Source organism: Oryza sativa, chromosome 11, assembly GCF_034140825.1.
Source record: "Oryza sativa Japonica Group chromosome 11, ASM3414082v1".
Taxonomy (NCBI): Eukaryota; Viridiplantae; Streptophyta; class Magnoliopsida; order Poales; family Poaceae; genus Oryza; species Oryza sativa.
This window is the reverse complement of record NC_089045.1, coordinates 5,215,100-5,236,239: the sequence shown is the minus strand read 5'-3', so window position 1 is coordinate 5,236,239 and position 21,140 is coordinate 5,215,100. Positions and strand designations below refer to the sequence as shown.

Sequence of the window (21,140 nt, the reverse complement as noted above, 5' to 3'; positions counted from 1 at the left end):
AAATCAATAATTAAACATATTTTCATAATAATTTTTTTTGGGTTGAAAATGTTACTGCTTTTTTCTACAAACTTGGTCAAACTTAAAGCAGTTTGACTTTGACCAAAGTCAAAACGTTTTATAACCTAAAACGGAGGGAGTATGATTTGAAGCTAGTAGTTGGCTATACTAGTAAAGTAATATATCGGAGGCTTAGCCTCTTTGTCTCAAAAAAAAAAAAGGGGTGGCTAGCAGGCGCACGCGCCGCTAGCACGCACTTAGCACTTAGCACTTAACACTATTAGTTAACACTTAATACTAAAGACAGTAATTAGGAAATATTTTGAAGATTTTTTAAAGATTTTTTACTAACAGATTGAAAAAAAAATTAAGTTAGATTTGAAAACTTTCGATTTAAGATTTAAATTTTAAAGTCAAATTTTGAAAACTTTCAACTCAGATTTGAAAACTTTCAACTCAAATTCGAAAACTTTCAACTCGAGATTCGAAAACTTTTAAGTTCAGATTTGAAAAATTTGAAAACTTTCGACTTGAGATTTAAAAATTTTTACCTCAAGATTTAAAAACTTTCAAGTCCAAAATTAAAAATTATAAGTTAAGATTTAAAAATTACTATAGTAAAAATAGGAATTACTAGTAAAAATAGGAAACTAATCACTAGTAAACTAATTACGATTTTTTGTCATACTCGTGCGGCAGCAAACTACGAAAAGAGAAAAAAAAAAGGAAAAAAAGAAGCGCAACAAAAAAAAAAGAGAAAAGAAACGTGCGCGCGTGGGCCGTGTGGACCGGAAGTGCACGCTGGCACGCGTGAATTAGCATTCTCGTCAAAAAAAAAAAGAGTAAGTTCACTTTGGGTCCCTCTATTTGTCGCCTAGTCCGATTTTCGTCCATTGACCGCAAAACCGGGTATGACCCGTCCCCCCACTTCCGAAAACCAGGCAAACAAGGTCCCTCGATGGTTTTGAAGGCGGTTTTGGCTGACGTGGCGCCTATGTGGCTTGTTTTGACTAGTTCTTCATCCCACGTGACATTGATGTGGCGCTGACATGGCAATTATATCCCGGAAAAATAATAAAAATCGTGAGACCACATGTCAGCAACAGAAAAAATAATTTTAAAATGGTGGGTCCCACATGTCAGCTAAAAAAAATAAATATGGTGGGGCCCACGTGGGCCCCACAAGTCATTCTCAAATGACCAAATCCAATCCTCTTCTTCCTTCTCTCCGGCTCTCCCCATCTCTCTGCTCCCTCCTCTCGCCGGGCGGTGTCCAGCACGGCGAGCGGCGGCGGACAGCGCATGGCCGGCGGCGGGCAACGGCGCGCGAGGCGCATGGGGCGGCGGCGGCCATCTCTTTCTTGCGCCGTTCGCCAAGCCGTCCGCCGCCCTTCTACGTGCCTGGTGGCGATGGCCTGCTGCGCCGCCTCCACCGCCGTGTGGAACTCGAACGAGCCGCCGTGTCCCCGCCCTCGCCGTTTGGAGATGAAAAAGCCCATGATCTTGATATCTTGCCTGTACAATTTGTCAATCTGAGTGCAAAGTTAAGTTCTCCACTAATTAAAGAATCAGACGTTCTGCGGTTTCGAATTGATAAATAACGAAGAAAAACAAAAATGAAAAAAAATCCATGTAAGATCTCAATTGCTGAATGAATCCGTCGATGTACCTCTCACGGCAGGCCATGTCCGCGACGATCTCCTGCATCTTCTTGGTATTGGCTTAAAACGCTTTGCTGCTTTCTTCCTCCACCGCGACTGCACGAATCGCTGCCGCGACGACTTCTCGGCGTGCGCCAGTATGCTCATCTGAGGAACCCATCTCGTCGCCATGACGCCGCGACCGCGCGTGCGCTCCTCGAAGCCGGCGGGGAGGAGGTCGGTGTCGGAGACGCCAGTGGGCTTCCTCAGATCCCACAGGAAGCGCGTCCCGGCGACCTCCAGCCCGAGCGCGAGCTCGTGGACCTTATCCACGCGCAGTGGCACCTCGCTGCCTAGCGCGACGTACACGACGGACTTGGCCGGCTGGGCGTCGAGCCAGCGGACGGTGGCATCCTCGCCGTCCTCGCGGTACCCCAAGAACTCCGAGAAGGGCGCGGCGAGCCCGTCGAAGGCCCTCCGGTAGAGCTCGACCATGTCCGTCCTACTGCTCGAACGAGGGCGGGGACCATGGAACCCGAACGAGCCGCGGCGCCACGCATCATGTCGTCCCCGCCGCCCCACTCCGCCCCGCGCGCCCCACTGGCTTCGCGCCGGTACGCGCCGGTAGACGACGATGACGAGGCTGGCGCCCCTTCGGCTTCGTGCCGCCGCTCTGCCCGCCCCGCCCCGCCACTCCGTCCATCGCGCTCCGCTCTGCCCGCCGCCGCCCCGTTCATCTGCCCGCCCAGCGCTCCCGCCGCCGGCCGCCGACTGCCGGACCTCCCCGGACTTCCCTTCACGCGGACCGGCGGCGCTCCAGTCGGGGGGCGGCGCCAAACATGCCCGCCGCCGCCGCCGGAGCTCGCCTGCTCCGCCGCCCACCCGCGCCGTCCGCTACCCCGGAAGGAGAGAGGGGGAAAGGGAAGAAGAGAGAGAAGGGAGAGGGAAGAGTGGAGTGAGGCTGACATGTGGGGCCCACGTGGGCCCCACCATTTTAAAATTATTTTTGTGTGTGCAGCTGACATGTGGGGCCATGCTTTTTATTATTTTTCTGAGATATAATTGCCACGTAAGCGCCACATCAATGCCACGTGGGACGAATACCTAGACAAACAAGCCACATAGGAACCACGTCAGCTAAAACCACCTTCAAAACCGCTGAGGGATCTCGTTTGCCTGGTTTTCGGAAGTTAGGGATGGGTCGTATCCGGTTTTACAGTCGAGAGACGAAAATCAGTCTGAGCGACAAATAGAGGGACCCAAAGTGAACTTATTCCAAAAAAAACCCCCATAGGCCCAACCAAAATAAAGCCGACCCACTCCAAAACTCGAATTTTTATTTTTTAATTTTTTTAAAAAAATATTTACAAAAATAATCTATCGTCGTAAAAATTTACAAAAATAGACCCTGCCGTCCTAGTGGAGGGCAGCAAGACGACGTGGCAGACGACGGTTCGACGGCGCCATGTGCACATTTTGCGCTTTGGGCGAAATGCAATTTGCCATTAAAATGGCCCTTTCCGGGCTGGCTTTTTGCGTGGAGGCCCCTTGCCGCCCATTCAACTTTTTCAATCGGCCGTCACCGACCGTCGAGCCGCCGTCTGCCACGTCAGCTCGAGGGCAGTAGGATCTGTTTTTGTAAATTTTTCCGATGATAGATTATTTCTGTAAATATTTTTTAAAAAATAAAAATGAAAAAAATTCTTCAAAACTCAACCACGGTTGCTAGCAGGCGCAGCTGCGCCGATTAATTAACCCGCGCACACGACGCCCCCGATTAGCGCTAATGACGTGATTAACTGTAATTACAATTACTACCAACCGTGACTTGTTTTAATAGATTATTAGTATTTGAAAATTTAAATTTTGAATGTAGAGTTGAATGTTTTAAAATATTAGAATGGAAAATTTTGAATTTTGGAGTTAATGGTTTTAAAATTGAAATCGAAATATTCAAGATTTTGAGTTGAAATTTTTAAATTTTATAGTTGAAAGTTTTAAATTTTGAAGTGAAAGTTCTAAATTTTGAGTTGAAAGTTTTTAATGATTTAATTTTTTTGAAAATTGTATTTGAAAGTTTTGAAATTTAAGATAAAAGTTTCAAAATTTTGAATTTCAGACTGAAAGTTTCAAAATTTTGGGTTGAAAGTTTAAAAAAAATTGAGTTGAAGGTTTAAAATGGGTAGAAAAATTTAAATGAGTTTTAAGTTTTCAAATATCAGTTAAAAGTGTTAAATTTTGAGTTGGAAGTAATAGCACAAAATTGAAAGCAATTAAAAACAAACGCTAATGAAAAGGTGCGGCCTCAGATAAAAAAACAAAAGCGTAAAAAAAAAGAAAAAGAATGTGCGTGAAGTAAACCTACGGCCTAAAAAAATTTCGACCTTTTTCATCTCCTTTTCCCGTTTTTTTTTTAAAAAAAACTTTCACCACCCAGCCGACGTCTCTCTCCGATCCGGCGATTCCTCCGCTCATCGCAGCGCTGTTTCTGCATCCGTCTCGCCTCGCCGGAATTCTCTCTCCCCTCCGCGCGACCTGACCGTTCGTCGGGCTAGCGAGCGTCGCTCCGTCGGCGTGCGTATCCTTGCTGCCGCGCGTTCCACTCTCTTCTCTTCGGTCTCCGGTGGCCGGGGGAAAGCTGCCGGCGGCGATGTGAGCTTGCGCAGTGCTGACCAGAACAGCCCTCGCTCCTGCTCGTTCACGCTAGGACTTTGCGCTCCTCGTGTCGCCCGAGCGGTTCTTGCTACGCCAGGGGGGGGGGGGGGGGGGGGGGGGGGGGGGGGCGACGCCCGCAACCTGTTCGACGGAATGTCTCAGCGGAAGAAGGCCAAGGAATTGCCTGGCTCGACTGGCGGCGACCGTATAGGGGCCCTCCCGGACGAGGTGCTCCACCACGTGCTCTCCTTCCTACCGGCGCAGGAGGCTGTCCAGACGTGCCTGCTAGCCCGGCGATGGCTCCACCTCTGGAAGTCTGCCACCGGGCTGCGCATTGGCGAAGACGATATCTATCTGCGCTGCGTGAAGGACCAGAAGGAGTTTCTCAACCGTCTGCTGCTACTCCGTGATGGCGCACCTCTCGACACGTGCGTGCTAAGGTTCCGTTGGCTCGTTTGGTTTAGAGACGAGGGCCTCGATGACACAGTACGGGTGAACCACTGGTTCAGGCATGCTTTGCTCCACAAGGTTCGGTTCCTCTTGCTCGACGTCGATATATGCTATCACAGCCCGTTTCTGATGGATGAGATGCCACTTGTCTCCCGACACTTGACGAGGCTACAGCTTAAGAACATAGGCCTAAACAACAGCTTCCTTAACTTCTCGAGCTGTCCAGCATTGGAGCATCTAGTGTTTGAGTCATGTAAATTTGACTGTGCCAAGATCTCATCTAGCTCTGCAAAACGTTTGAGCATAGCCGATTCCTATTTCAGTGAGACGTCTCGGGTACGTATCGCTATCCCGAGTCTTGTTTCTCTGCAGCTGGATTACTTCCATGGCAGGACTCCAGTACTTGAGACGATGCCATCACTACTTGATGCATTTGTTAGAGTCCTGTACTGGACTAAAGACTATTGCATTTGGTCTGACTCTGGGGATTGTGGTCATGAGAACTGTGAATCTTGTTATGGTATCAAGGACAACAATTGTGTGCTTTTGGAAGGTTTATCTGAAGCTAAGACGTTGGGGCTGATAAGTGAACATGGATCGGTATGCTTGCACTTCCATCTTTGTGTTGTTTGTATTATCTCATTATTTATATTAATGTGCTTATATCCACTTGAACTCTGAGGTTTTTGTTTATCTTCTTTTTTGCACTCCGCGCAGTTTATTTTGAAAAGGGATTTGAAATGGTGCCCAACATTTACCAAGCTAAAGACTTTGTTACTCAATGAATACTGGTGTGTGCCCGATGATTTTAGTGCACTAAGTTGCATTCTTCAACATGCACCGGTTCTGGGGAATCTCATTCTTCAGATCTATTCCAAGGTATACCTTCTCTAATTGGCCAATTGATTACTTGTTGAAGTTTTGGGGGCGTTTTTCTATTGACCTTAAAATGTTTAATTTCTGACAGGGACCTAAACATAGAATGAAAATCAAAGGAAACTGCCATTCAATGGATAGATCACTTGTAATATCAGCACACCTTGAGATAGTTGAAATCAAATGCAAAACGGTTGATAAGAGAGTACTCAAAGTTTTGAAGTTTCTGTCTACTTTTAACATACGTAAACATTCTTCATTCTTTGTATATTTCTAAAATTTTCCTTTACCTTCATATGCATGAAATATAGCAAGCTGTATTGAAGTTCTTTGGAAATTGATGCTAGGAACATGGATTAATTGAGAAATGAAAGCATGCACTCCATTTGGTACAATTGGGAAGACGTTATCTATTCTACTCTTTTGGCTAGTAGTATTCGAAAAAACCATTCTGATTTCTAAAATTTTCTTGCATCGCGTAACCGGTATGATAACATGTATGCCAGTATGTGTGTAATTATATCTTTCAATAATTTTATTTGATTTTCTTTCCCATCAGTTGCCATCTTGAATTCCAGTTTATTAGTTGCTCTTATAGCTCGCATGCCATTTGCCATGTATGCAAGTACCTCACAGACTTTGTTCTGCTATGATAATCAGTTTACCATTACCAGAGGTGCTGTATGCAAGTTTGCTGCACTAGTCATCCAGGTTGTATCATAGCAGCTAGTAATTAATAATTGGGCAAGATTGCTTAGTTGTGTTGTTTGGCTAAGGTAATTTTTTTTTGTCACACTAGATTATATTTGTTATGTTGAGCTCACAACGCCTGGTGATTATAGCCTGGTGTCCAAAAATCTTGTTTACAAATTGCCATGGGTACTCACATAGTCCCTAGACCATGCAATTTTCTCTCTTGCCGTGTGCTAGGTTGTAGAGAATCCAACTACTATGCATTATAGGATGCAACCATGTTGTAAAGGACCAATGCTTGTTCAAGTGAGGGCATTTTATTTTGTTTCTTTTCTTTAAATGTAGTGGATACAATCAGATTTTAGTCATGAAGAAGTAATGAAGTCTTTATGTCCATTTGGATTTTGAAGGATTGGTCCAATGGACTAAGTTTGTCAATGGATTTGAAGTTTTTGTTTTGAAGTGAAGTTTCAGGTGAGACCTCTTGAAACTTACTGTGCTCTTCTTATTTGTTTTTGTGCAGTTTTTAGTTTTGAGGAAATCGAGATTTTGGAAGAAGATGAAAATGACCAGGATGAAGAGGAGGAAGATGAGGATGAAGACGAGGACTCTTATGAAAACCCTTTTGAAGACGAAAATGAAGACTCTTACAAAGGCGAACATGAAGACGAAGACAATGAAGACGAAGACGAAGACGATGACGATGAAGACGAAGACGAAGATGAAGATGAAGATGAAGAGTAAGAGGAAGAGGAAGAGAAAAATGGTTGATGCACCACTGTTTTGATTTATTAAGAAGGTTAAGCTTCCATGTGCTCACTACCTGGGCTTCCGAGCAGTGGTGGACGCAACTTCAAAATATAGATGGGGCGGAGAAAAGAGATGTTCACTCGATAAGAGCAATTAAACACAACACATATCGTATTTATAGTTCAATCGCATATAACTGTCTCAATCATTGTTTGCGGCGTGCGTATGTTGTGAAGAAACGAACATCTATTGAGTGCTTACACCTTCTTATACCTAATTTTGATGGTCCACAACTATTATAAGGGGTTAGGGGGGGTTTGAGGGTGTGGGGCAACACGAGTCGTAGCTGGGACAGTCGACCTACCCTGCTTAATGGGTAGATCCGCCCCTGCTTCCGAGGGTTTTTTAATTCATAGGAAAAACATAAAAAGTTTAAGGATTTTAATTCTGTAGAAAAAATTCTGAAATGACCTTTAAAACAAATGGTTAAATCAATTTGTTTTATTTATGAAGACTTTGAAATTCTATGAAATGTACAATCATATAAAGACTTTGGAGGAAAGTTACCAAGAGCTCTAACGTTTTTGGAATTTTAGTTTAAGTCTATCTCTCATCCATCTTGTATCTTATCCTGCTAAACGATTATTCTTATATTTTTTTATTTTGTAATCATCTGTCTTGTAATTTATTTTTATCTGTTATATTCAGATTCGTAGTAGTATGATATGTCACATCCTGTATTAGAGTGCATTTATATAGGGACAGAGGAAATATATTTTAAATGAGCTCTAAACTGAGAGCCCCATCAATTAGCCTAATAAGTAAAAGCAAAAGCCAAAATTTAAATTTTTAACTTGATTTTAAGATATTTCAACGTAATTTCTTTTTAGCATTGCCCTTTAAATCGCTATGAACCAATATATAAAAGTTTTATCTAGAAACTAATTTTTATTTCCCAATAACTTATTTTGGCTTATTAAGCTGCGTTCGTTAGTCCAGGTTCGGAACTCTCCTGTCTCAATTTCCGTGCGTACGCTTTTGAAACTGTTAAACGGTGCGCTTTTTTTAAAAAAAGTTTCTGTACGAAAGTTGTTTAAAAAATCATATTGATTCTTTTTGAAAAAAATTAGCTAATACTTAATTAATCACGCGCTAATGGACCACTCCGTTTTCTGTGCTGGAGGGCAGCATTGGACTACCGAACGCAACCTAAGGCTATAAGCTTGATATGAAATAATTATTTTATATAAGTTGCTTAAAAATATTAGATAAATTTATTTGTAAGTTTATAATAATGAAAACTCAATTAATAATGCGGTAATATTTTTTCCCGCGTCCTAACTTTATTTTCATGCTAGTAACAAAAAAATAAAATAAAACTATATGCACAGCAAACTGACTCCCAGGCTCTCCCCAGTCATGACTCACCTCAGTAGAGATAGAAACTGACTACAAACTCTCCGTCTTCTCCACCCAGCACAGCATCCCACCCTTTCCTCCCCTCCGATCCAGAGCTCTCCGTCCGCTTCCCGCGCTCGTGTCGCGCTTCTCCTCTCCAGCGTCGCGCCGCGCCATTGGCGTATCCGTATCCTTGCAACGCGGGCGCCGCGCGTTCCACTCTCTGGTCGGTGTCCGGTGGCCGGGGGGAGGCTGCCGGTGGCGATGTGGGCAGCTTGGTCCTGACCCTTACAGCCCTCGCTCCTGGTGTTACTGTTACCTGAGCTGTTCTTGCTACGCTGGGAGGGGAGGGGTGGCGCCGCGGCGACGCCCGCAACCTGTTCGACGGAATGTCTCCGCGGAAGATGCCCAAGGAATCGCCTGGCTCGACCGGGGGAGACCGCATAGGGGACCTCCCGGATGAGGTGCTCCACCACGTGCTCTCCTTCCTACCGGCGCAGGAGGCTGTCCGGACGTGCCTGCTGGCTCGGCGATGGCTCCACCTCTGGAAGTCCGCCACGGGGCTGCGCATTGGCGAGGACTGCGACTATCTGGGAAGCGTGAAGAAACAGAAGGAGTTTCTCGACCGTCTGCTGCTACTCCGTGATGGAGCCCCTCTCGACACGTGCGTGCTAATGTTCGATTATTACGGCGACATGGACATCGAGGACACAGCTCGGGTGAACCTATGGTTCAGGCATGCTCTTATCCACAAGGCTCGGTTCCTCTGGCTCGACGTCGGATACTACCACTCATTTGTGATAGATGAGATGCCACTTGTCTCCCAGCACTTGACGAGGCTACAGCTTCGAAATATAAGGGTAAACGACAGCTTCCTTAACTTCTCGAGCTGTCCAGCATTGGAACATCTAGTGTTTCAGTCATGTAAATTTGGCTGTGCCAAGATCTCATCTAGCTCTGCAAAACGTTTGAGCATAACCAATTCCTATTTCAGTGAGATATCTCGGGTACGTATCGCTATCCCGAGTCTTGTTTCTCTGCAGCTGGATGGCTTCCATGACAGGGCTCCAGTGCTTGAGAGGATGCCATCATTAGTTGATGCATTTGTTGGAGTCCTCAACTGGACTAAAGACTATTGCATTTGGTCTGACTCTGGGGATTGTGGTCATGAGAACTGCGAATCTTGTTACGGTATCAAGGACAACAATTGTGTGCTTTTGGAAGGTTTATCGGAAGCTAAGACGTTGGGGCTGATAAGTGAACGTGGATCGGTATGCTTGCACTTCCATCTTTAAGTTGTTTGTATTATCTCATTATTTATATTAATGTGCTTATATCCACTTGAACTCTGTGGTTTTTGTTTATCTTCTTTTTTGCACTCCGCGCAGTTTATTTTGAAAAGGGATTTGAAATGGCGCCCAACATTTACCAAGCTAAAGACTTTGTTACTCAATGAATACTGGTGTGTGCCCGATGATTTTAGTGCACTAACTTGCATTCTTCAACATGCACCGGTTCTAGAGAATCTCATTCTTCAGATCTGTTCCAAGGTATACCTTCTCTAATTGGCCAATTGATTACTTGTTGATATTTTTGGGCATTTTTCTATTGACCTTAAAATGTTTAATTTCTGACAGGGACCTAAACATAGAATGAAAATCAAAGGAAACTGCCATTCAATGGATAGTTCACTTGTAATATCAGCACATCTTGAGATAGTTGAAATCAAATGCGAAACGGTTGATAAGAGAGTACTCAAAGTTTTGAAGTATCTGTCTACATTTAACATACGTAACATTCTTCATTTTTTGTACATTTCTGAAATTTTCTTTTCCCTTCATACGCGTGAAATGTAGTAAGCAGTATCGAAACTGTAAGTTCTTGGGAAACGGATGTTAGGACCATGGATTAATTGGGAAATGAAAGCATGCACTGTATTTGGTATGATTGGGAAGACATTATCTAGACTACTCTTTTGGCTAGTATTACTTACAAAAACATATTAAGATTTCTAAAATTTTCTTGCATCACATAACTAGTATGTCAACATGTATGTTAGATGTATGTTATTATATCTTTCAATCATTTGATTTGATTTCCTTTCCCATCAGTTGTATATTTGTGAAAGTCGATGTTGCCATCTTATAACTTGCATGTCATTTGCCATGTACACAAGTACTACCTCGCATACCATTTTATCTCGTTGTCAAACTCTATTATTGTGAGAAAACTTTGTTCTGCTGTAACTATCAGTTTACCGTACCAGAGGTGCTGAGTGTGACAGCTTGCTGCACTACCCATCCTGGTTATATCATAGCAGCTACTAGAAAACAATAATTGGGAAAGATTGCTTAGCAGTTTTGTTTGCCTAAGGTAGTCTTTTTCGGTGACACTAGATTTTATTTGTTATGTCCAGCGCCTGGTGTGGCCTGGTGTCCAAAAATCTTATTTACGAAGTGCCATAAGTATCCGTATAGTCCCTAGACCATGCAATTTTCTCCTTGTCGTGTGCTAGGCTATAGAGAAACCAGCAACTATGCAGCATAGGATGCAACCATATTATAAAGGACCAATGCTTCTCCAAGTGAGGGCATTTTATTATATTTCCTTTCTTTGAATGAAGTAGTGGACATAATCAGATTTTAGTTATGGAGAAGTAATGAAGTCTTTATGTCAATTTGTATTTTGAAGGGTTGTCAATGGATTTGAAGTTTTTATTTTGGAGTGAATTTTCAGGTTGGACCTCTTGAAACTTACTGTGCTATTCTTATTTGTTTCTTTGTGCAGTTTTTAGTTTTAAGGAAATCGAGATTTTGGAAGGATATGACAATGACCAGGACGAAGTGGAGGAAGATGAAGATGAGGACTCTCATGAAGACGAAGACGAAAATGAAGACTCTTATGGAGACCCTTATGAAGATGAAGACGACGATGAAGATGGAGACGAAGTGGAAGAGGAAAATGTTTGATGCACCACTGTTTTGATTATTAAGAAGGTTGAGACCACAAGGATGATGCCATGGTGTTTTATTCTCTCCGAGTAGCTTAAAGGGCAGACTTTTGGATTTGTAATGCGGGTTACTTTCTACCTGCTGTTCGACGTTTTTTTAGTTTTTGCTCTTTTGACAATGCAGTCCTCTGTACCGATAAACCTACATCGTCTGGTAAACAGGCGCCTAGTATCCCTCATGCAGCTGATAAAGCCCAATATTACAGTACAGTAACTGCAAACATCATATAATCCTTGAAAGCATTTGTGCTCTATGGATGCACCATTTAGATGTATCAAATCCGAGAAAACGCAAATAAATACCGAACCATGTGATTTGGAACTTTAGACTGTTTTACGAGACAAAAACATGAGGGGGAAAAGTAGGTGATATTGCAGATAATATCAGTTTTGAGCTCACCTAGCTGTAAATTTGAATTCGCCAGAGGCACCGAACAAATTTACGTTGTAATAGTCCTTTCTAATACATTATTCATTGTGAGAAAGAGCAAAAAGGTTGAAGAAGCCATGTGTGGAGATTTGCACTACAATACCTTGGAACCTTGGGCCTTGGCTTCTAAAGCGTTAAGAGTAGAGTAAAATTCAAGTATATGAAAAAATTCAATTTTTAGTTGCCACTTGTAAGCCAATAAGCAAACAATGAGGTTGTATGCCGTTATACATGTCAAAATAATTAGTTGTTCTCCCACAAGCTTATTGAGAATTGAGAGATCACCAGATTCACATGCAAGAATTGCTAGGCACGCCAAGATGCCAAGATTATTAAAATGTAGTCTTTACTTAGAGTTCTAAGCAGTTTTAAAAAAACATAGAGTTCTAAGCACAATTTTTTTGGTGGATGCACACTAGATCAACAAGATGTAAAACACACTCTAGTGGTAATCCTCTCACAAAGTAGACTCTTGAATGACTCTTTGTGCTCTTGGATACTCCACTAAGGTTCTCAGGTTGTATAGGGTTCCAAGAGACAAGGACATAAGCTATTTAGGTGGTGTTTGGATTACTGGGACTATTTTTAGTCCCTGTTATATCGGATGTTTTGACGCTAATTAGAAGTATTAAATGTAGACTAATGACAAAGCCCATTCCATAACCCCGGACTAATTCGCGGGATGAATCTATCGAGCCTAATTAATCCATGATTAGCCTATATAATGCTATAGTAAACATGTGCTAATTATGGATTAATTAGGCTTATAAAATTCGTCTCTCATTTATGCGATTAGTTTTATTATTATTCTATATTTAATACTCTAAATTAGTGTCCAAACATCTGATGTGACAGAGATTAAACTTTAGTCTCTAAATCCAAACACCACCTTATACCCGAAACCAAGTCATCTACACCCTCCGTTTCAAAAAGAAAACAACTCCTAGAAATGAATCTGGACAAATGCTTGTCCAGGTTCATCCCCAGATGTTGATGTTTTATAGGGCGGAGGGGTAGCTGTTTGCTATCAGCAACACTTGAGCGGATATTCCACCTCTTTATACTTTAGTAACGGTAACTAACGTTATAGGTGTTGGCCTGAAAAGGTCGGACAATCCAATAAGCATCGAACTGTTCTACCGTAATTGTCTGTTGACTGCTCCGGACAATCCGAGCAAGGATCCTTTCGTCCGTCCTCCTCCGGAAAAAAAAATGCTGGTATGACAATCCGACTCAATCACCAATAAATCGGATTGTCCGTGAGACCTTGAAACAATCCCGTTGGGATAGAGAAAGGGAAGATTGGGAAGATCCTTATGAGTTATTAATGCATGATTAATTAAGTATCAATTATTTTAAAGTTAAAAATGGATTGAAATGATTTTTTAAAATAACTTTCCTATAGAAACTTTTAAAAAAAACACATTGTTTAGTAGTTCAGAAAACGGCATGAAAAACGAGAGGTTTTCTCTCCCTTTCTCCCAGCAACACAAGCAGCAGCCGTTTGCACTCAAGCTAAGTGCAACGATTTTATGAATTAGACGGATGGATCATCATACACTTCCGATGATCATATTATCATTGATCATCAAAATAACCACAAAGGGGGTCTAGATATTTCATCTGGAAGTACCGCCGTACTCACCTATAATGACCACCGTCATCCGAACTTGTTTCAGTACGCTAGTTTACTAGAGAGAGTAATTAACCAGTTATATGTTTAAATTGATTTAAAGGAGCTGCATAGCATGTAAATTGGAGTATTTTCAGAAAAAAAATCACATCAGAATTATTATATGTAAAAATTGGAATGAGTACAATTTTTCACACAAAACCATATTGGTTTGATTGGTTTCTGTTGATGCAGAACGCAACGAGCGGGAATCTCCAAATTTCCGAAAGTGGAAACGGCGCCATGGGGCTGGCCCACCTGTCGGCGTCACCGCATTGAAAACGCACCAACCTCTCTCATCTCCTCCTCGACCTGTCGTCTTCTCGCCTCTTCGTCTCCTCGTCCGCCCAAATCCGAGCTCCCTCCGCTGGCGGCGGCGCCGGCGATTCCTCGCGCGCGCTCCTGTTTCACGAGGTGGGTGAGCTGCATGCTAATGGTTTGACCCGGAGAGGCCTCGTTCCTGCTCGCACACGCTAGTTTCTGCACTTCTTGTGTCGCCTGATCGGTTCTTGGCTCGTTGCTCCGCAGGGTGGCGCCGACGCCCGCCGCCTGTTCGGCGGAATGTCTGCGCGGAAGGAGGCCAAGGGATCGGCCGGCGGAGACCGCATAGGGGCCCTCCCGGACGAGGTGCTCCACCGCGTGCTCTCCTTCCTACCGGCGCAGGATGCTGTCCGGACGTGCGTGCTAGCCCCGCGCTGGCGCCACCTCTGGAAGTCCGCCACGGGGCTGCGCGTTGGCGAGGACGAGAGCAATCTGGGGAGTGTGAAGGAGCAGCAGGAGTTTCTTGACCATCTGCTGGTACTCCGTGATAGCGCGCCTCTTGAAACCTGCGTGCTAAGGTTCAATTGGTATGACGACGATGACTTCGAGGACATATTCCGGCTGAACGTCTGGTTCAGGTATGCTATCCACCGCAAGGTTCGGTTCCTTCGACTCGATGTCTGGCAGGAAGAGGAATTTGGCAACCCGGTTCCGATAGATGAGCAGCCTATTGTCTCTCAGCACTTGACAAGGCTACAGCTTTATGGTATAGTGCTAAACGACGGCTTGCTTGACTTCTCAAGCTGCCCATCATTGGAGCATCTAGTGTTTGAGTCATGCGTATTTGAGTGTGCCAAGATCTCATCTAACTCCGTAAAACATCTGAGCATCACGTTTTCCAATTTCCCCGCTGGGACCTCACGGGTTCGTATTGATATCCCGAGTCTTGTTTCTCTGCGGCTGGATCGCATCTATGACCGTAAGCCAGTGCTTGAGAGGATGCCATCATTAGTTGATGCATTTGTCAGTGTCCCAAGCTCTAGTGAAGACTTCTGTGGTGAATCTGACTCTGGGGATTGTGGTCGTGACGGCTGTGAATCTTGTTATGGTTTCACGAACAAAAATTGTGTGCTTTTGGAAGGTTTGTCGGAAGCTAAGATGTTGGTGCTGATAAACGAAGATGAATCGGTATGCTTGCACTTCCATCTTTAAGTCTGTTATATTATCCAATTATTTCTTTCTACGGTGCTTATATCCATTTGAACCCTGAGGATTTGTTTATGTTCTTGTTTGCATGGTGCTCAGTTTATTTTCAAAAGGGATTTGAAATGGTGCCCAACATTTAGCAAGTTAAAGACTTTGATACTCAATGGGTACTGGTGTGTGCCTGATGATTCTCACATGCTAGCTCGCATTCTTGAACACTCGCCAGCCCTAGAAAAACTCGTTTTCCAGCTTGGTTACCAGGTAGTATATTTTATTTAAATTGACAACTGTTGCCTCGTAAAGTTATTACTTAGCATCACGCATTTTATATTTATCTTTGTGTAATGTTTTTTATTTGCTACAGGCATATAAACGTACAAATAAAATTAAAGGAATTCTCAATCCAATGGAGAGATCAGCTGGAATATCAGAACACCTCCAGATAGTTGAAGTTCAATGCAATGCGATTGATGGTCAGGTTCTTAAAGTTTTGAAGTACCTGTCAACATTTAAAATATGTAAGATCTTCATACCTTTTCTTTTACAGTTTTGAGAATTTCCTTCACTGAATGCCACTCTGCTATTTAGGCTGTAACTCTGTTCTGAGGAGCCACTGGATTATTTTTCTTGCCATGAACTGGTGCATTACTACTGCTAGCTGTCACTCCTAGAATGTAACAAAATGCCATGTTAATTTGTGGTTTGAGTAGCTATGAACTTAAATAGAAGTCTGTTAGTGCATTTCAGGTTTCCTTGGATGGCTATGAACTTAATTCTAATGCATGGCACTTTTCATATTGTGCAGATTTCAGTTTGGAGGAAGCGACGATTGAGAGTTAGATGATCATGATGATGACGAAAAAGGCTTGATGCACAAGTTCTTGACAATTAGAAGTTTGAGCTGGGAACTACGTTATCTTTCCTCTATGTGTTTCTTCAAAGAACTTTAGCTTTGCCTTGTAATGGGCCGTTTACATTGTCTAGTGTCTACCTAGAAATGGGTTTCTCATATGCGGATGGTTTGAAATTGATTGTAAAAGGACCTATTTCACCAAGTAGTGCTAATTTATCCCTTTTAAGAATGGCTCCAGTGGCTACATTTATGCTGTTTTCCTCTCTGGATCATGCATGTTTTAGTTTGTTTGCTTTCTTTTTGGCTAGATTTCTTGACTGATCTAAGCTATATGCATTGTGACTCAAATCAATAGCTGAGCTGCTATTAACATGTCAATAGCCTAGTTAGTTCGTTGCATGCCTAGTTATATTTGATGGATTGATCGTTCAGACAGTGGTGCTGCCCTAATCCACAAGGATGATAGCATTGTTTTTTTCTCTTCGAAGCCAAGAATAAGAGTATTTTCAGAAAAAAAAAGCATCCTATCCTTTCACATACCAAGGATCCATTTGATTTCTAGAAAAAACCAAGAAATTTTGGAGGTTTTTATTTTGGAAGGAAAATTTTTTCTATGAAGACCTTTGAAATAGAGAAAAGAATACTATCATATCCTTTGAAATTTCTATGAAATGGATAGTTCTATAGAGATTTTGAAGAAAACTTAGCAAGAGCTCTAATTTCTTGAAAAAAATTTTTCGAGTGTATCTCTCTTATCCGATTTTGTGTGTTTTCCTGCTAATCTAATCAAACGGTGTTTCATGAGTTTTTTTTTTACGTTTTATAATCCTCTATTTGTATTCTGTTAGAATAATGTGTTTTTCACATTCCTTCTTTTTTTCACTCATGCGATTAAAACAACCCTAATTGTGCTGGAATTCAGATTCTCTTTTTGAACATAAAAACAGGGTGGCCCACTTGTCAGGCTCCATCTCCTCACTGCCCTTGCCCATCGTCTTCCTCCGATCCGGCGATTCCTCCGTTCATCCTCACACGTACTCCTGCCGCCGCGCCGTCGCCTCACGCGAAGCTGCCGACGGCGACCCGGAGAGGCCACTTCTGCTTGTTTCCCCCCGGTATCTCCGCTCTTTGTGTCGCCTGAGCGGGTTCTTGGCTTCTTGCATCGCAGTGGGGCGCGCCCACGCCCACGCCCACAACCTGTTCGACGGAATGCGTCAGCGAAAGAAGGCCAAGAGAGCGCCTTGTTCTACCGGCGTCGACCGGATAGGGGCCCTCCCGGACGAGGTGCTCCACCGCGTGCTCTCCTTCCTACTGGCGCCACCTCTGGAAGTCCGCCACGAGGCTGCGCATCGGCGGAGATCAACCCTGGGAAGCATCAAGGAACGCCGAAGGTTCATTGAGAATCTGCTGCTACTCCGTGACAGCGCGCCTCTCGGCACGTTCGTGCTAAGGTTCCGTGAGTGCGAGGGCATCGACGACATTGCCCGGCTGAACCTCTGGTATCAGGCATGCTCTGCTCCGCAAGGTTCGGTTCCTCGAGCTCGGGAGTCTGCCAGAATGATGTCAATTTTGACCCGGTTCCGATCGATGAGCTGCCTCTTGTCTCCCGGCACTTGACAAGGCTACAACTTCACGGTACAAAAGCTAAACGACATCTTCCTCAACTTCTCGAGCTGTCCAGCATTGGAGCATCTAGTGTTTGACTATTGTATACTTGAGTGTGCCAAGATCTCATCTAGCTCCGTGAAGCTCTTGAGCATTACTGATTCCAATTTCAGTGAGACCTTGCGCGTGTGCATATCGATATCCCGAGCCTTGTTTCTCTGTGGTTGGATGACTTATGTGACTGGACACCAGTGCTTGAGAGGATGCCAGCATTAGTTGATGCATTCGTTAGGGTTCTCGACTATACTCAAGACTACTAAACGGTGTGTTTTTTAAAAAGTTTTTCAACTCCCCCTTCTCGTGTTTGATACAGGAGTTCCCAACTCCCCCTCTCGTTTTCCGCGCACACGCTTGTCAAACTACTAAACGGTGTGTTTTTTTTAAAAAAAGTTTATATACAAAAGTTGCTTAAAAAAATCATATTGATCCATTTTTTTAAAAAAATAGCTAATACTTAATTAATCATACACTAATGGATCGCTCTTTTCCTTGCGTTGATGATAGGTTCCCAACAATCACCACTGAACACAGCTATCGGTATGCTTTGCACTTCCTTCTGTAACTTGTTTATGTGATCTCATAATTCCTCTGTGATCTCAGAATCGGACAATGACAGCGTTGTTACTGATTTAAACGCAACAAGTGTCTCAAGAGTATATTGGAGTGGCATAATCTCATAAGTTAAAGCGGCGATGCAGTGTGTCGGTGACATGGGACCGGGAGTATCATGACTAGAGGCTTGAGGCAGACACAATCGCCCACGTGGCCTGGCACCCTCGGGGGGCGTCGGGCCCGAGGGTGATGTGTTCGCCCTCCTCTTTGTCTCCCCGAGGGGGTCGGACCGCTCCCGTTTCGGCCCCGAGGGCTGGGGCGCCCCGACCCCTTGTGGATTTTGCGCCGCGCGTATGGGTTAGGTGAGCGCAGCGGCGGCGCTCACCTAACCGCATTTATTGCGGTTTGGACGAGCGCGTCACGCCGCATGTAACGCAGTGCAGCGCGCTCGTTCATCCGGTCTGTGATCAGTCACGGACCGGTCAGATCGTGGGTTAGGTGGCGACAGGCAGTCTGACGCACGCCTCGCCCCATCCCGTCAGGACGAGAGCCTCCAAGCACTCGTCCCTAGCCGGAGCCGGCGTGTTAGCTCCTAGAGATGGCACGTTGGTTCCGGTCAGATATATGCCAGGCTTCATCCTAACCATTACAGGCAAGATATTGTATGAAGAAGGGGGAACATGCAGATTGTTAAACTGACACGTGGTGGACAAGAATGACCGATTTGTGACCGGTCTGACAATGGTCATGTCGTCAGCAGACAGCCATGTTCCCACGTCGCGCCTGCTTCCGGCGGAAGTGGAGGTAGGTATGGGCCGTCCCATCAGAAGGTCATTCGGACGGCAGCCATACAAATCTCCGTCCATTAATGAAGAGAAGTGAAGTTGGAGGGAAGAGAGGATGAGTCCCCACACAAAAGAAAGAGAGGGAGAGATGGTGCATGTGGTATCCCCTTGAGATATAAAAGGAGGACCTTGCCCACTTAGAGAGAGGAGAAAAAAACGATCCCAGAACGATCGGGGGCTGGCTCGCACTTTGTAGCTTCTTCATACACAGATCCACCAGAACACAGGAGTAGGGTATTACGCTTCTCAGCGGCCCGAACCTGTATACATCGCCCGTGTCTTGTGTGTTTCCATTCTCGCGAACCTTCCACACACAGACTAGGAGCTTAGAATCTCACCCAGGGCCCCCGGCCGAACTGGCAAGGGGGGCCTGCATGGTCTCCCGGTGAGGAGCCCCACGCGCCGTCATCTGGCGCGCCAGGTAGGGGGTTCTGCGTGTGTTCTTCTAAGCTCTCGCACTCTTTCGTGTGCGCCAAGCTTTTCCTGTTCAGCCCAATGGCTGAACAAGCAAAGGCGCACAACCTCTCTCCGAGTGTTAGCGGTGACGACGGGGAGCCAAACCCACGCCGTCGAGCTCGTACTCCACCGCCCCCTCCACGCCAAAGTCCTAGGCGGGAGGAGGCGCTCGAGAGGGTCGAAGGATCCGCGACTTCGACATCCACGGGTGATGGGGAAGGGCGGCGAGGTGGGGAGCGTCGCCTCCTCGTCTACGGCGACGGCAGCACGCCCCAGGGCGCGCTCCAAGCTGCGGGCGCGCTCCTACGTCACCCGCCCATTGTCCCTGACCCGGAGTCTCCAGCCCAACGTTGGCTGGACGACGTGGCCAACTTGGTCATGACGGCACGGCAGCGCCTAGGTGCTGGTGGGCGGTCCTCCGCCACCAAGACCTCTGGCGCTGCTACCACCGGCTCCGTGTCGTCAAGGCGGAGGGCGCGGCGAGCGGCGGCTGTTGCTCGCCATTCGGCCGCCACTCCTTCGTCAGCGCCTCCGACCCAGGAAGATCTGCGTGGGGGGCCGGATGCCCGCATCAGTATCGAGCGCCGGCGTAATGGTCGACGTGCTGCCCACGCAACGGAGGGCGCCTCCTCGTCCGGAGTGTCACATCAACACGGACGCGGGGATCAGCCCTTCGTGCCCCCGGTTGGTGGTGTCGGCTGTAGAGCCTTTGTGGCGAGCCTTCGGAACGTCCGTTGGCCCCCAAGGTTCCGGCCCACCATCGCCGAAAAATATGACGGGAGCGTCAACCCCGCCGAGTTTCTCCAAGTCTACACGACCGGGATCGAGGCCGCCGGGGGTGACGACAGGGTCATGGCGAATTTCTTTCCCATGGCCCTGAAGGGACAGGCACGGGGTTGGCTAATGAACTTGCCACCCGCGTCCGTCCACTCTTGGGAGGATTTGTGCCAACAGTTCACCATGAACTTTCAAGGCACATATCCGCGCCCAGGTGAAGAAGCGGACTTACATGCAGTCCAGCGAAGGGATGATGAGTCACTTCGCTCATACATTCAGCGGTTCTGTCAAGTCTGCAACACCATACCATGCATCCCTGCACACGCGGTGATCTACGCGTTCAGGGGGGGTGTGCGGCACAACCGCATGATCGAAAAGATCGCCTCCAAAGAGCTCCAGACTACCGCGGAGCTTTTTCAGCTCGCGGACCGAGTGGCTCGTAAGGAAGAGGCATGGACCTGGAACCCCTCCGGTTCCGGTGTGGCAGCTTCGGCCGTCCCCGGATCTGCTGCTCGGACAGGGCGGCGTGACAGGAGGAGGAAGAAGAGGTCAGCCCATTCCGACGACGAGGGTCATGTCCTCGCCGTCGAAGGCGTTTCGCTGGCCACCCGAAAGGGGAGGCCTGCGAGCGACAAAAAGAAGGAAGCCGACGCTCCCTGACCTCGGCTACTTGGAAGAGCGAAGGTGGCGCGCGGCCCTTCGAGCCGCGAGCTACCAGCAGAGCCTGCGGCGCTACCATCAGCGCCACGTCCGGGCCCGATCACTCTGCGTCGACGACCTCGTCCTACGCCGTGTCCAAACGCGTGCTGGACTGAGCAAACTCTCACCAATGTGGGAGGGTCCGTATCGAGTGATCGGCGTCCCCCGGCCGGGCTCCGTTCGGCTGGCCACGGGCGACGGCACAGAGCTGCCTAACCCGTGGAACATCGAACACCTTCGTCGCTTCTACCC

General features: G+C 45.9%; 4 protein-coding genes across 6 annotated transcripts; 3 read left to right on the top strand and 1 right to left on the bottom strand.

The window, feature by feature from the left end:
- Nucleotides 1-1,096: 1,096 nt before the first annotated feature.
- Nucleotides 1,097-2,516, bottom strand: LOC107278665 (UDP-glycosyltransferase 91D2). Its single transcript, XM_015761041.3, has 2 exons — nt 1,670-2,516; nt 1,097-1,532 (listed from the first exon to the last, which is right to left on the bottom strand). Exons 1-2 carry the CDS (start codon nt 2,133-2,135, stop codon nt 1,528-1,530), a joined length of 471 nt encoding a protein of 156 aa, XP_015616527.1. The 5' UTR covers nt 2,136-2,516; the 3' UTR covers nt 1,097-1,527.
- A 1,505-nt stretch (nt 2,517-4,021) lies between these two features.
- Nucleotides 4,022-7,341, top strand: LOC107277378 (F-box protein At4g22280). 2 transcript variants are annotated; one of them, XM_015762213.3, is made up of 4 exons: nt 4,022-5,345; nt 5,463-5,624; nt 5,713-5,866; nt 6,838-7,341. In XM_015762213.3, the coding sequence occupies exons 1-4, from the start codon at nt 4,449-4,451 to the stop codon at nt 7,056-7,058; spliced, it is 1,434 nt and encodes a 477-aa protein (XP_015617699.1). In that variant the 5' UTR covers nt 4,022-4,448; the 3' UTR covers nt 7,059-7,341. The 2 variants fall into 2 exon arrangements, with proteins under 2 accessions (XP_015617699.1, XP_015617700.1); XM_015762214.3 differs by lacking the exon at nt 5,713-5,866.
- A 1,127-nt stretch (nt 7,342-8,468) lies between these two features.
- On the top strand, nt 8,469-11,712 carry LOC9271926 (F-box protein At4g22280). 2 transcript variants are annotated; one of them, XM_015762215.3, is made up of 4 exons: nt 8,469-9,733; nt 9,851-10,012; nt 10,100-10,253; nt 11,250-11,712. In XM_015762215.3, the coding sequence occupies exons 1-4, from the start codon at nt 8,852-8,854 to the stop codon at nt 11,429-11,431; spliced, it is 1,380 nt and encodes a 459-aa protein (XP_015617701.1). In that variant the 5' UTR covers nt 8,469-8,851; the 3' UTR covers nt 11,432-11,712. The 2 variants fall into 2 exon arrangements, with proteins under 2 accessions (XP_015617701.1, XP_015617702.1); XM_015762216.3 differs by lacking the exon at nt 10,100-10,253.
- Nucleotides 11,713-13,883: 2,171 nt separating this feature from the next.
- On the top strand, nt 13,884-16,154 carry LOC4350011 (F-box protein At4g09920). The gene is made up of 5 exons (XM_015760545.3): nt 13,884-13,988; nt 14,103-15,023; nt 15,141-15,302; nt 15,406-15,559; nt 15,847-16,154. Exons 2-5 carry the CDS (start codon nt 14,136-14,138, stop codon nt 15,879-15,881), a joined length of 1,239 nt encoding a protein of 412 aa, XP_015616031.1. The 5' UTR covers nt 13,884-13,988; nt 14,103-14,135; the 3' UTR covers nt 15,882-16,154.
- The last annotated feature ends 4,986 nt before the right edge of the window (nt 16,155-21,140 follow it).

Excerpts from the sequence above, each read along its gene's own strand:
- LOC9271926 (XM_015762215.3), top strand. The coding sequence starts at position 8,852 with ATGTCTCCGCGGAAGATGCCCAAGGAATCGCCTGGCTCGACCGGGGGA. Across the intron at positions 9,734-9,850 it reads TGATAAGTGAACGTGGATCG|TTTATTTTGAAAAGGGATTT; the intron begins GTATGCTTGCAC and ends CACTCCGCGCAG. Across the intron at positions 10,013-10,099 it reads TTCTTCAGATCTGTTCCAAG|GGACCTAAACATAGAATGAA; the intron begins GTATACCTTCTC and ends AATTTCTGACAG.
- LOC4350011 (XM_015760545.3), top strand. The coding sequence starts at position 14,136 with ATGTCTGCGCGGAAGGAGGCCAAGGGATCGGCCGGCGGAGACCGCATA. Across the intron at positions 15,024-15,140 it reads TGATAAACGAAGATGAATCG|TTTATTTTCAAAAGGGATTT; the intron begins GTATGCTTGCAC and ends CATGGTGCTCAG. Across the intron at positions 15,303-15,405 it reads TTTTCCAGCTTGGTTACCAG|GCATATAAACGTACAAATAA; the intron begins GTAGTATATTTT and ends TATTTGCTACAG.
- LOC107277378 (XM_015762213.3), top strand. The coding sequence starts at position 4,449 with ATGTCTCAGCGGAAGAAGGCCAAGGAATTGCCTGGCTCGACTGGCGGC. Across the intron at positions 5,625-5,712 it reads TTCTTCAGATCTATTCCAAG|GGACCTAAACATAGAATGAA; the intron begins GTATACCTTCTC and ends AATTTCTGACAG. Across the intron at positions 5,867-6,837 it reads TCTGTCTACTTTTAACATAC|TTTTTAGTTTTGAGGAAATC; the intron begins GTAAACATTCTT and ends GTTTTTGTGCAG.
- LOC107278665 (XM_015761041.3), bottom strand. The coding sequence starts at position 2,135 with ATGGTCGAGCTCTACCGGAGGGCCTTCGACGGGCTCGCCGCGCCCTTC.